General features: G+C 45.4%; 1 protein-coding gene across 1 annotated transcript; it reads right to left on the bottom strand.

Moving 5' to 3' along the window:
• Window positions 1-8,397: 8,397 nt before the first annotated feature.
• Window positions 8,398-12,546, bottom strand: HOXC8 (homeobox C8). Its single transcript, XM_035571738.1, has 2 exons — window positions 11,849-12,546; window positions 8,398-9,949 (listed from the first exon to the last, which is right to left on the bottom strand). Exons 1-2 carry the CDS (start codon window positions 12,282-12,284, stop codon window positions 9,657-9,659), a joined length of 729 nt encoding a protein of 242 aa, XP_035427631.1. The 5' UTR covers window positions 12,285-12,546; the 3' UTR covers window positions 8,398-9,656.
• Between the last annotated feature and the right edge of the window lie 273 nt (window positions 12,547-12,819).

Raw genomic sequence — 12,819 nt, 5'->3', positions numbered from 1 at the left:
GCTGCGACTCTTTCAAGTAAAATGTCAATCCCTGCTCCTACGCGGCTGGGATTTACCTCCTTCGGAGGCGAATTGGTTCGCAGGCAGTATTTCGGTGTAAAACGCCCCTATAAATAAATGAGGCAGCTTTTGGGGACAGCGGAATTTCCATTTTTAAATTTCTCCACGATCCTGCCTTTTTTCTTTTTTTTTTCCCCTACCGACTACATCTGTCGAAAAGCTATTATTTCCCTGCAAGTCCATGTCAATAACACGTGGCAATTTTCCTATAATCCCTCCCGAGCACTGATGTTAGAGATACGAGACACAATTTATTTCCTCTGGTTTAGTCTGGGAAGAAGAAGAAGAAAAAAAAAAAAACACAACTCGAAGAGTATAAATCATTCCGTTATTCCTGCTCTACGTCCTAAAATGTTTCTCGGCATTACGGGTATATGAAAGATGACAATATGTCAGGGGAAACCGAAAATCAATACATTTAAAATTGTTTTTGGGGAGGCTTCCAGGCCTCACGGAAGCGGGGAGCGAGCGAGCGGCCGGGGCCGGCCAGAGGGAGCAGACGGATTTGGTCTGAAAACAATAAAAGATCCCATTTCTGTAATCATGTGGTTCCAATAAACACTCATTGTTTGCTCATAAAATGTCTTTACGACTAGCAGCGTTAGAGGCAGAGCCTTCACACAACGGGTTTGTTGTTGTTTTTTTTTTTTTTTTTTCCCCTGCGAACAAAACGAAGGCAAAATTGTCTCTTTCCCTGATTTTTTTTTTTTTCGCGTCCCATCCCCAAACCATCTATTTATTTCTGGAAGAAAAAGAAAAAAAAAATCGGGGAAACGCGAGTTGCCTCTGCAAAGCTAAAATAAAAATATTTATTTTTAGGGGAGAACTGCGGTTGGTTTTGCTCCGGGCAACCCCCGAGAAGCCGATAATTTCCAGCCCCAAAGGCAGGCGCAAGGATTTACCAGATTTCTCAGAAGAAAAGGGAAGAGAACAGAAAGGCTGATCCGGAACTTTTGCAACTTGTCTTTTTTTTTTTTTTTTCCTCCCCACCAAACTTCTTTTTCAAACACTCTCAGCACACCGCAACCAGAAACCACCCGAGAACTTCAGCAACCGCTTTCGCTAATTAACTTCTGCGAACGTACGCTGGAAATTAAAATAAGGGAGGCCATTTTTATTTAAAAACCACCAAAAAAAAAAAAAGGCAGCCAGGCAGAAAGTGAGGAGCCAGCGTCCTGCAGGCTTCCCCTTTCTCCCAGCAGCTCCAGCAGTGCCCCTGCCCCTGCCGCCACGGCGAACCCCCAAAATCGCTTACAATAAGCCCAAAAAATCGCCTCCCCCACCCCTCCCCCACCGCACAACAATGTCAGGCTTTATCGTTTATTTGTTGTCCGCCCCTATATATGTGTACATCTGCCTGTCCAGCCCTATACGTGCACACACAGCGCTGCCATCCCCAGCAGCAAATCTCTGCACACACACGAGCTGCTTTTTATTATTTATTATTATAATATATATATATATATTTTTGAACAAGGAGAATTCATCAAGACAAAAAAAAAAAGAGAGACAACCTCGAGAGGAAATGAAGTCACTACGTTATATATCTCCTTACACGGCACCGGTATATACACGGAGATAGATAAGATTAGATGATGGATGGGTAGGTGGGGAGGGAGGTGGATGGAGAGGTAGGTGGGGAGGTTAGCAGGGGAAGGGTCACCCTTTAAATCTCACGCCTTAAACCTGAATTCAAGTCGCTGCCCGGGGGGTGGAAAGAGAGAAATAAGGGAGAGAGGGGAGGGACCTGCATGCAAATAAAACCGAAAAGCCAACACCGTGTTAACCACTTCGCAGGAAAACCAGAGCGCTCCTGAAACTTGTTATTATTATTATTGCTATTATTATTATTTCACGACAGGGAGCTGGTAGCAATTGCTCCTTGCAAGGTGTGGGGGGGGATTCAATCAAATAAATGCTCAGCACCCCTCCCGGAGAACTTTGCACCCAAAAGCCGCGAGGTTGCAAAAATAAAGCGAATAAGAGGATGAGCCTTGGGGTGCAGAGATGTTTTTGTTAATCAGCCAGCTCTTAATATTAATTATCGGCCCGGTAATGAAGCTCACAGCCCCGCAGAAGAGGAGCAGGCCGCGGCCGCTGGCCCTGGCCACTGGGGGGGGGCTGCGGGGGGGGGGGGGGAATGGGCGTGCAAGGCCGAGCCTTGTGCACACAATTAGGAGCGCAGCTCATTAAATATGGCACTACCCCAGCCTTGGACGACCCACCCGGGCTGCGCCGGGCCGGCCCCTCCGCGCATGCGTCTCCCCCCCCCCCTTATTATTATTATTTATTTAATTTTTTTAAGGAAAAAGTTGAGCGGATGAATTTTTGCGTATTTCTAGACACAGATTTTTTTCCTCCCCCTGCTCCAGCGCGCCCCCAGCCCCCGGCCACCCCCCTTCCACATTCCCCCCCCCCCCCTTCTTTTTTTTTTTTTCCCCCAGCCCCGCAGCCGGCTCCCCGACCTGCCTCCCGCACCCCGAATATGACATCAGCAGCAGCAAACCCTTTTTTCCCCGAATTAACTGCATTTCTGCCGACCCGCAGCAGCTTTCCCTCATATCCAAGCTACACCCCTCGCCTTCCCCTCGCTCGCACCACGATGCATCATTATCCTTAACACCCGGGCTATGGATCATTAGTTACACATTTTAACCAATAAGGGAACACTTACCAGAGGCTCCTGTCTCCCCCTCTCCCTCTCTCTCTCTCTCTCTCTCTCTTTCTGTCTCTCTCTCTTTCTGTTCCACTGACGCTTGCAGCTCAGCTCCACAGAAACATTAAAAAAAAAAAAAAAGGAAAAAAAAAAAGAGGGGAAAAAAAAAAGAAAGATGGAAACAAAAGCCAAACAGTTCTTCTCTGGTTGGGCAAAGGGATGGGGGAAGCTTAAGGAGGAATCTCCCTCTCTCTCTCTTTTTTTTTTCCCCTAAAAAAAAAAAAAAGGTATTTACAACTGCTTGTGCCCCCTCATCATCGCATCCTGCAAAGGAAATGCATTGCGTTTTGCCCCTAGGGGTGGGGAATAGGAGGCGGCAACCAGACGCAGCAGTAAACTCATTAATGCCAAAATGCCCAAAGCAACCAAGAATTCCAACCCCAAGGAGAGAGGGGGGAAAAAAATCTAGATTTTTTTTGGAAAAAAAAATAATAATCATCATCACGCTAATAATTAAGGGGGGGAAAAATACCATCCTACCCCTGGCACTGCTTGGACTGTTAAAGGAAAGACTACTGCGAAAGAGTCATAAGAGAAACCACAATAAAAAGTTCACGTTCATGGATGGAGTCCACATGACTTCCTGTGGCCAATCCAACTTGTGATTCAGTCGTAAACTTTTATTGCTTAGCTGTAAATTTTCTGCAAACAACCAGGAATGCGTTGCATTTTTGTGACGAGTGCAAATGCTCTCGTCTGTCGCCATGTTTATACAATTCTTTTTTAATATTAGGATTTTTTTTTTCCTCTTCGGCCCCCCTCCTTCACTGCCCCCCCCCCCTTTTTTTGTCTTTTAAGCGACCGCGTTAATATCGGGGAGGTTTCTTTCTCTCTCCTTTTTTTTTTTTTTTTTTTAGACTCGGTTTAATTTGCTGGTTATTAGCTGCTCGGGTTAATTCTCAGCATTTTAACTAAGGAGATCTGGCCTTCAGCACAGAGTCTCCGTGCTGGTAATTAATAAGGGGGGGGGGGTAAATAGGAAAAAAAATCGAGGAAGAGAGGCAGCGGAGATAGAAATGGAGTACGCTGCCTTTAAAATTTGAATGAATTAAATGATGACGGTATGTTAATTATAAAGGCACGGAATTAAACATGAAGAACAAGACGCTCGAGGAAAAAAAAAAGAGCACAGAAAATGGCCATTCCCGACAGCCCCGCCGGGGTCCCTGCGGGACCATCCCTGCTCTTTCACCCAAGGGTGTGTCCGCTGGAAAAAAAAACCTTCCCAGGGCGCAGAACTGTGGGGTCCCCCCGGCCCCGACCCCAACCCTCGGGGCGAGCCCGGAGCTGCCCGAATCCCACCCAAAACTTGAGCCCGAGGCCCGGTATTGACCCCGAAACTCTTGCCTGCTCCCTTCTAAATTTCCTAAACCCACCCAGCGTTATGATTTGCTGGAGGGATATCTACATACGTGTTTTTAAATCGTTTAAAGCCTTCCCTATCCTTTTTTTTTTTCCCTCCTCCAGCCTCCAGCCTTTTGTTTTATCGCGCCATGGTGTCGGGGATGCGACGGTTTATAAAAGGCGGAATTATTTGGGGGCCCTTTGATTTTATTTTATTTTATTTTTTTTTTTAGTTTTATTCTTCCAGGCGAGGGCTCCGTGTAGAGGCTGGGAAATATTGATCTGGGGGGCGAGCGACATTTTTGAGCCGTGTAGAGGCCTGCTTTGGAGGCACGTCGCGAACCACAAGTTGTGTAAATAGGAGACCGCAAAGCCCAGCCTGCTCAGATGCTCCAAAGCGAGGAGCCGCAGAGCTTTCTGACGCTCTTCTCCTTACCCCAAGACGGACAGAAATACATCCCCCAGCCCCCCCCCCCCCCCCCCCCTTCCAATGCCAAATTTTAGCACCCAGGGCCAAGCAATCCCATGCTCGGGGAAGTCTAGCACATTTTGTCGCAACAGCTTTTCCTCCCCAATTTCCCCCTGCGCCTGCACATTCCCAGCGACAGCACAATTCTGCAGGTATTTCTCCTTTCGGCGCCTTAATTTATTTTTAATTGAGAAGGGGGAAAAAAGGGGAGGGGAGGGAGGGGGGGGGTCTCCCTCCCTGCCCCTTTCATTTATTTATTTTTTCTCCCCCTGGCTGGATGCGTGTCTGTCTGCCCAAACAACACAAAGGTTGTAATACAACCGGATGGAAGGGAAATTACTTTATTCACTTTACAAACCACCAATAAATTTTATAACAGGTAGTTAAAAGTTACGAGGGGGGAAACTACGACCACAACAGCTTCCAGAGCACAATGGAGACCCCATTTTCCAGAGAGTAGACAAGATAATAAATTCCATAATGTGAACAGGAAATTTTATCCTTGCAGGCAGAAAGTAACCTGTGCACACATTTCCTCGGCAGCATTTCGGGCGATCACTTGGCTCTTTGCATCAGCCCCGTCTATAAAACCGCCTCCCCTCTCCCTTTCTTGGGTCCTGTATTAGCAAGGCTATTTTCGGGGCGGAGGATAAAAGAGTCCGGCATTTGGGGGGGGACAGAGGGGGGGGGGAAGTCTGGGAGGCAAAAATAGGACGAGCTGGAAATGGGGCAGAATCGCCTTTTCTTCCCAAGTCTGGCTCGCAAACTTTCCCCCCTCCTCCGCCCCGCTCCCCGGCGCATTTTCCTTGCCACCCTCCTTCCTCGCCGCAATCCGCGCAAGAAAAAAATTTAATGCCCGAGAAATTCGTTGTCTCTAAAATATAATCTGTGCCCATTTTCGAGTATAAAATCTAAACGAATTTTTTCGCCTAATGGATGCATTATCACACAGCGGCTGCTGTGATTAGAATAATAAATTAAGGCAAAATAAGCAATATGCTCAAACTCAGCTTTTCAAGGAATTATATTTTTCACAAATCACAAATGGAGATCCGAAGGAAATTTGATTGGCTAATAAAAAGCGTGGAATAGGACGATATTTCTTACTTCAGGCGGGTAGATGAGTCTAATTTCAGTAATACCGAAGCTATGATCATTTCTGAATAAGCCACTTTGTGGAGAGCGAATCTTCTTTCAAATTACTTTACCCCATAAAATGGTCTCTTCTCTTTTTCTCTTGAAATGATGGAGTGATTACAGAAATAACTGGATGTCATCTGAAGATGCGACTCGGTTGTGTTGACTACAGAACATAAACATTTACCCCAAAACTAACTGCTGCGGCTGTAGTTTCAATAATTTAACTCCAGACCCTTTTGATAGATAAATGTCATTCCGTAGTATTCGTTCATATAAAACTACTTAGATTTGTGGATTTAAATATGATGGATGGAGTGCGGATACAGCTTCTTCTTTTTTTTATTATTATTTTTAAACACTTTGATAAGTTTTCTCTCTCCTTTCCCCCTCGTTGGGAGCAATGTGGGTATTTTCTATGCGAAGGCTTTATCGCGATTTTTTTTTAAGTAACATAGAAGATTTTTTTTTCTCACTGAGTTTTTTTATCGCTCGAATGAATGAGCACAGATACATCCTATGATAGCAAGCGGAGGGAGAAAAAAATCCCTTGTTGTAAACGCTGGATAAATATCCCCCAAGAAGAAAGCTCTGTTAGAATAAACCACTCTGTTTTATGACTAATAAAACTGCTTACCTTACGTGCCTGCCCTCGACATGGAAAAGTCTAGAATAAACCTTATTGGTGTTTTTATGCATTTCTTGGGAGATTAACGCCCGTTAACGAGGACATTACAGGCTCTGCGATGGAGGGGAAATATGCCTGTGGTTGTATTTGGTGCAATTCGGAGCGTGCACACACCGGAGCTGCACACACGCATCCCTTTGGCGTTGCACACGCACGCACACGCGTGCACACGCGTACAGGGGCTGCAGCGGCTCAGCCCCATCCCCGGGCAGGATCCGACCCCGCTGATGCGGCTTTCGGTGCCTTTCCCCCCGTCGTCCACCCCCCGCCCCATTTGCGCTGGCATTGCAGGGGTGTCCGTGCTGCATGCCATGGAATTACGGGGAGAAAAGGGGGGAAAAAGTGGGTGTGGGGGCACCCACCCGAGTCCCTTTTTGCTGTGCGCCGCACAACTTGGCTATTTCTCCTTTTCCAGCCCTCCTGGGCAGAGTCCAGCAATTTCAAGCACTGAGGCATTTAAATCCTTTAAGCTTGGAGGGGTTTGGGTTAAGAATGTCTGAAGCCCACAGACGATCCTCCAGACATAGTTCAGTACATCAGGCTGCATCTGAGGAGCCTTGTGTTTTCTTATCTGCAATATCTGGGTAAACATCCCGTCTACTTCTGCATCCCTGGGCTCTATATGATGTAGTCCATTTATCAACAAGAAAAGAAAGAAAGAAAGAAAGAAAGAAAGAAAGAAAGAAAGAAAGAAAGAAAGAAAGAAAAGAGAAGAGAAAGAAAGAAAGAAAGAAAGAAAGAAAGAAAGAAAGAAAGAAAGAAAGAAAGAAAGAAAAAAAAAATACAGATAGACCCGTTTTTACAGATCAATAGACCTCGTTCAACGCAATGAGGCTGGTGCTAAAGGAAATATTTATAAAGTTCACCTTCTACCCGAGAACTACCAGAGAGACCTGAAGGCATCACCGCCAGGTTTTGCCGAAAAACAGAAAAAAAAGAGAGAGAGAGAAAAATAGAAAAGAAAAAAAAAGAATGATAATAATTAAAATTGTATTAATAATGCTAATAGTAGTGGTAGTAGTGGTAACAGTAGTAGTAATGTAGTAATAGTAGCAGTACTAAAATAAAGGATAGGTTAAGCTGGGGATGGTCTCCGTGGGTAAGGAGGTATGGCTTTGGGGGATGAAAGGGGCTCAGATTTTGCGTCTGGGAAAAGAAAGAAAGAAGTGAATAAACTGCTTGCTCGCCAACTTCATTTTTTGGCGTCTCTCGCCAGCTTTTCCTATACGGAAATGCGTTGCCACACAGCCCCTGCCTGGTGCCCAGACCTCTAAAGCCCGTCTGATTGCACACCTAATGCCTACCCAACCTCGCCAACATCCGCCAACGACCGCCTGCGAGCACCGAATTGCCCCACGTCTGGGAGGAAAACTGCGTCCCCTGCCCTGCTGGCACCGCCCGGGCACGGGGGGACCGGGCAGGAGCGGGGGGCTGCACTTCCCCACCTCCCAAATGCCATTTCCCAGCTGGGAGAAGCAAAACCCCCTTGCACACGCTTCACGCCCCCCCAAACACACACCATTCCCCCTCAAACCCAGCTTTTCCCACGGCGAAGGAAGACTTAGCACCGCAGTCATTGCAACATCTCGGTTTTTATTCTTTTTTTTTTTTTTTTTTTTTTTTTTTTTTTGCAGTCCTACAGCTTCAGCCAGACAGCATTCCCGGCATTATTCCCGATTTTCGCGCAGCAGAGGCAGGAGGATGGATCCTGCTGCGCCCCCGCAGTGCTGCCCGCGCCAGATGCGCCCATTGCCTCGCAAGTTACCACCGGGGCTGGGGGCTGAAGGGTGCCAGGAGGGGCTGGGGCACGAAATATCCCCCAGAGCCCCCTCCTCGCCCATCACAGCACGTCCCAAATAAAGACATAGCAGGCAACGCAGTCCTTTTAAAATCTTTTATTATTATTATTATTATAATTATTATTATTTACGTAATGTCTCACGTATACAATACAAATCCACGGTGTCCAGATTTTTTTTTTTTCTGGCTGAAATTGCTACATTCAGAGGTTGAACACGCAGAACTATGCTTTTACATAAAACAAATGACGATTTTTTTGTTTCGAGCATGTTGCATTAACAGATAAGTCAAGACAAATAGATAACTATACATTCAGTGCAATTTAGTTCTACACTACTTTATAAGCACAATAAAATAATACAATACTGTGCGTTCTCAACTAGGCAGTTTCAGTTGTTGGGATTTTTTTTTTTATTTTTTTTTTTCAAGAAAATAAGCAGCAACAAACGACAATAAAACCGCATTACAAATACTTTCAAAGCATGACTCCTTCTATAGGTAGTGATAAAGTACAATACAAGGTGGTTTTTTTTATTATTTTTTATTATTATTTTATGCTACTTAGTAGCTTGCATCAGGGCAGAAACACAGCTCTCTCTCTTAAATAAATTCTGAGCAAGTAAAATTTAGGATATGTAAGCCCCATGTTGATAATAGATCTGATAATTATTGCAGGTTTTCCCTTTAGGTAGTACATGAAGAATTTCGAGTGCTCACACAGCCAGAGGGTAAACAGCGCCTATAGAAATGAAGGGGGGGGGGGGGGAGGATTTTGGCCTATCTTAGGGAAAAAGGCATTTTTTTATATACAGCCAGAGCCCGCTGGAAGTGGTGCGGGTGTCTGCGGGCGCTCCCAGGTAGGGTCGCCCGTCCTTATCCCGTCCTTATCTCGCAGGGACTGCAGGAGCGGCACCTAATAGGGAGCGGATGAATGGCTTGGGGGAAAGAAGCTCTGTCCAACCAACCCCTACCCGAACAGGCTGAGGAAGCTGGAAGCACCCTCGCACTTCCCCTGGGGGCAAAACCAAGCGAAAAAGGCAAAGTCAAAGCTGTTCAAATAAATACATCTCCTGCACCCATCGCTGGGTGCAGCGAGGCAGGGGGAGCAGGGGCGAGCAGTGACATTTGCTTCCAGGCTTGCTTTGGGCTGCTGGGTGGGGGTTGCTTGGCTTTGCTGGATCATTTTTTTTCCCCTGCTGTTGCAGTCAAGCCAACTATGTATTTATTGAACTAAAAACGCAGCTATTTAAAAAAAAAAAAAAAAAAAAGGAGGGGAAAAAAAGTAGGGGAAGTTTCTATGACAATAAAAAAGGCTACAACTGTTTGACAGGTAGTTACTGCTGTGTGAGCCTCTCCATTCTATACTCTATAAAAGCAAATGACCGTCGTAAACATCTCGATTTATCATCTGCCATAAAACGAGACTTCAAGGGGCTGAGAAATCAGTCCTTGCTTTCTTCTTTTTCCTCCTCTTCTTTTTCCTCTTCTTCATTCCCTTCTTCTTCCGTTTTCTCCTCGTCCCTGGCCCCTGGCAGCTTATCTTTGTTGTTTTCTTTTTTCCACTTCATCCTCCTGTTCTGGAACCAGATCTTCACTTGTCTCTCGGTCAGTCCCAGGGCGTGAGAGACCTCAATCCGCCGCTTCCGTGTCAAATACGGGTTGAAGAGGAACTCCTTTTCTAACTCCAGGGTCTGGTACCGGCTGTAAGTTTGTCTGCCGCTGCGTCTTCCGGGAGCTGTAGGACACACAAAAAAAATAACTTCGTGGCTCTCCCCCATCGGAGGCTGCGCTATTCCCTCCCCCGGCCCCCCTCGCCTGGATTTTCCTAGAGAATCTGCTGCCCCCCTCCCCCCAAAAAAAAGCCCCCCTTCAGCCTTTTTGCATACTGAAGGCACTCCGAGAAAGTCTCTGGGTTATTAGGGTTAATAATCATATCGCTGCTATGGGGGCTGCTAACGTTAGCTGGCTGTCCCTCCCTGGCTCTTTCTGGGGAATATTCAGCTCTGGCTGCTTTTGGATGGGTGTGGGGACGTGGCTGTCAAGCTCATTCACAAAAGAGATGTTTCCAGTTTCCCAAAAGGTGATTCTGTATGGTGAGTCGTGCTGGCCAGCTCAATTAAAAAAGGAAAAAAAAAAAAACATTTTTTTTCTATGAAGGCTGCATTGTTCACCGTGAAATCCTCCCAGCCTTTCTCCTTCTCCTCCCATTCTTCCGTTCATTTTTTTTCCTTTCTTTTTCTTTCCTTATTATTATTATTATTATTATTATTTTCCAAAATGTCCACCTCTGTTTTCCTTTTCCAAATCTTGTTCTCAAAATACAGGCTCAGGGTCCTGTTGTTTGATAATATTTACGCCCTGAGAATTAGGATTTTCCATTAAACTCCCTACGCCTGTCCTCTCGGTTATGTATGTCTCTAAAGCACACACATACAGAGATGGATATGTGCCTGTGCAAACACAGAGATTGCATTTAAAACAACTCGAGGTGGACATTTGTAGCAATAGTCAGAAAGAAAGAGGACGTAGGTATGTGCAGCTGAGCCCCTGCACTTCCTTCTGCAAAGCCCTTTCTTAATGAGAAAAACAATGCATCTGCAAAAAAAAAAAATATGCTTCAGCTTGAAATGATTGCATCCTTGAGACTACCTCTAGGTCAAAGCTTAGATAAATATCATGTTTTCCTCTGCGTCTATCTCCCAGCCTCTCTGGGCCACATCCTCTCTACATTAGCCAGAGCTCCTTCCTATTTCTTTTCTTTCTCTTTTCTTCTTTCTTTTTCAATTTTCTAGGCGTAGGGAGCTAGGGGAGAAACTTTGGTGCTCTGATTGTCCTTAAAATTAACACTAACCTTCACATGTTTTGAATTAACAAGGCTTCTAGACAACCTTGGTCCTTAGGTGGGGGAAACTTGTACTTTGAAGTATTTAGGTTTCTGTGCAATTATCTGGACTTCACATGAGCAAAGTTCCATTCAGCCCAAATTATTTTGAATTTCCCACCCCCTTCTTTAACCCAGGACAGTATAATGTTCTCCTCCACCCCACCCCACAGCTCTGAGCTAAGTTTCCTTTTCTGCTTAAACTTTTATCTCTAGGCTTTAAGAAACAGATGTAAAGTATTAGTAATACTTATACAAGTTCCCACCTTTCAGGCTTCGTCTCCAAGCGGTTATGAAAGGCTATATGACATTTTAAAGAGCAGTGTATTATCAACATGCAAATAACCTCGTGGGAGCTGTATCTTATTGCCTATCCTCAAGGCAAGCAATAAAAAACAAGTTTTACTTTATTGTGATTTAAGCCTTTTGCAGGGAATCACCTTGCTGGCTCTCTAGTAACTGCTGTCTTGTTTGCTTTCAAAGGTCTTCCTAAAAAGAAGAAACATTAGCACAAAACTGCTCATTCCTTTCATATTTTACATCTACGCCTCTTATATTCATATATATATGTATGCATATGTGTGTACGTGCGTGTGTATATATATATATACATATGTTTGTGCTTGTATATGCATACATACATATATAGATAGACAGACAGACAGACAGACAGAGGGGAGGGAGAGAGAGAGGGAGAGAAAGAGAGAAAAAATAAAGGAAAACATTTAAGGAGGAGGAAAAAAAGGTCCTAACCGTGAGGTCTCATCCATGGGAACATGAGACTGGGAGACGAATTTTGATTTAAATGCCCTTGTCCCTCGCTAGAGTTACTGTTGGAAGACGATTTACAGTCAGGATATTGTACAACAGTCGTCTCTTGCTGAGCACCATAAAGCGATTGCCTCGGTAGAGCTTCATATCCATAGAATTTAGAAGCGTCTCCGTGACACGCCAAGGCGCATGGGTTTTGCTGGTATCCAGAGTTGGAGATGCTCGAGGTTCCGTGGTGGAAAAACTCTTGGACGTGGTGTGAAGGGTGCTGGAAGGTGGGAGCAGTAGTGCCCGGACCATACACGAGAGCATGGCTCCTGCTAACACTTTGTGGAAATCTGCAGTCGTAGTAAGTTGGCTCCAGCGATTCACCGCCTTTGTACTTGGAAAAGAGAGGATTTACAAAGTAGGAACTCATGACCCTCGCATGCAAAAAAAAAAAAAAAAAAAAAGGAAAAAAAGGAAAAAAAAAAAAGACGGCTTTAATTCTAGATTAGTGCGAGATTGTCCCTGGACTGTCTCAAGTCCTGCTTTTTAGTGGCTTTTTTTTTTTTTTTTAATGCGATCTCAAAGGCGTTTCATGGTGCCTCTGTGTGTCTGTACGGTTGGTTCTCGGTGCTCTTGACTTCTCTTGTAATCTGTCGGTAGGTAGAGCTCTCTCTCTCAATTTCTCTGTAACTCTGCTCCTTCCCTTTAACACCACAGGCAAATTCCTCAAAATCCCGGTGGTGTGGCTTTTTTTTTTTTTTTTTTTCCTCCTCTCTCTCCCCTCACACGCGATATGTACACATCACTCCGCCACACTGAGACAGGCTGCGAGGGAAATGACAGCGATTTGGGGGCGCTCGGGGGGGTTTGTTGGGGGGGGGGGGAAGGGGTGAAGGAAAGGTGGTGTGTGCCGGGGGGGGGGGGGCACGCACAGAGCCCTCCTTCTGGGGGGGGGCACCCACACC

The sequence above is a fragment of the Cygnus atratus genome, chromosome 29, assembly GCF_013377495.2.
Source record: "Cygnus atratus isolate AKBS03 ecotype Queensland, Australia chromosome 29, CAtr_DNAZoo_HiC_assembly, whole genome shotgun sequence".
In the NCBI taxonomy this organism is placed as follows: Eukaryota; Metazoa; Chordata; class Aves; order Anseriformes; family Anatidae; genus Cygnus; species Cygnus atratus.
The sequence above is the reverse complement of the archived record's forward strand: the minus strand, read 5'-3'. Positions and strand labels throughout refer to the sequence as shown.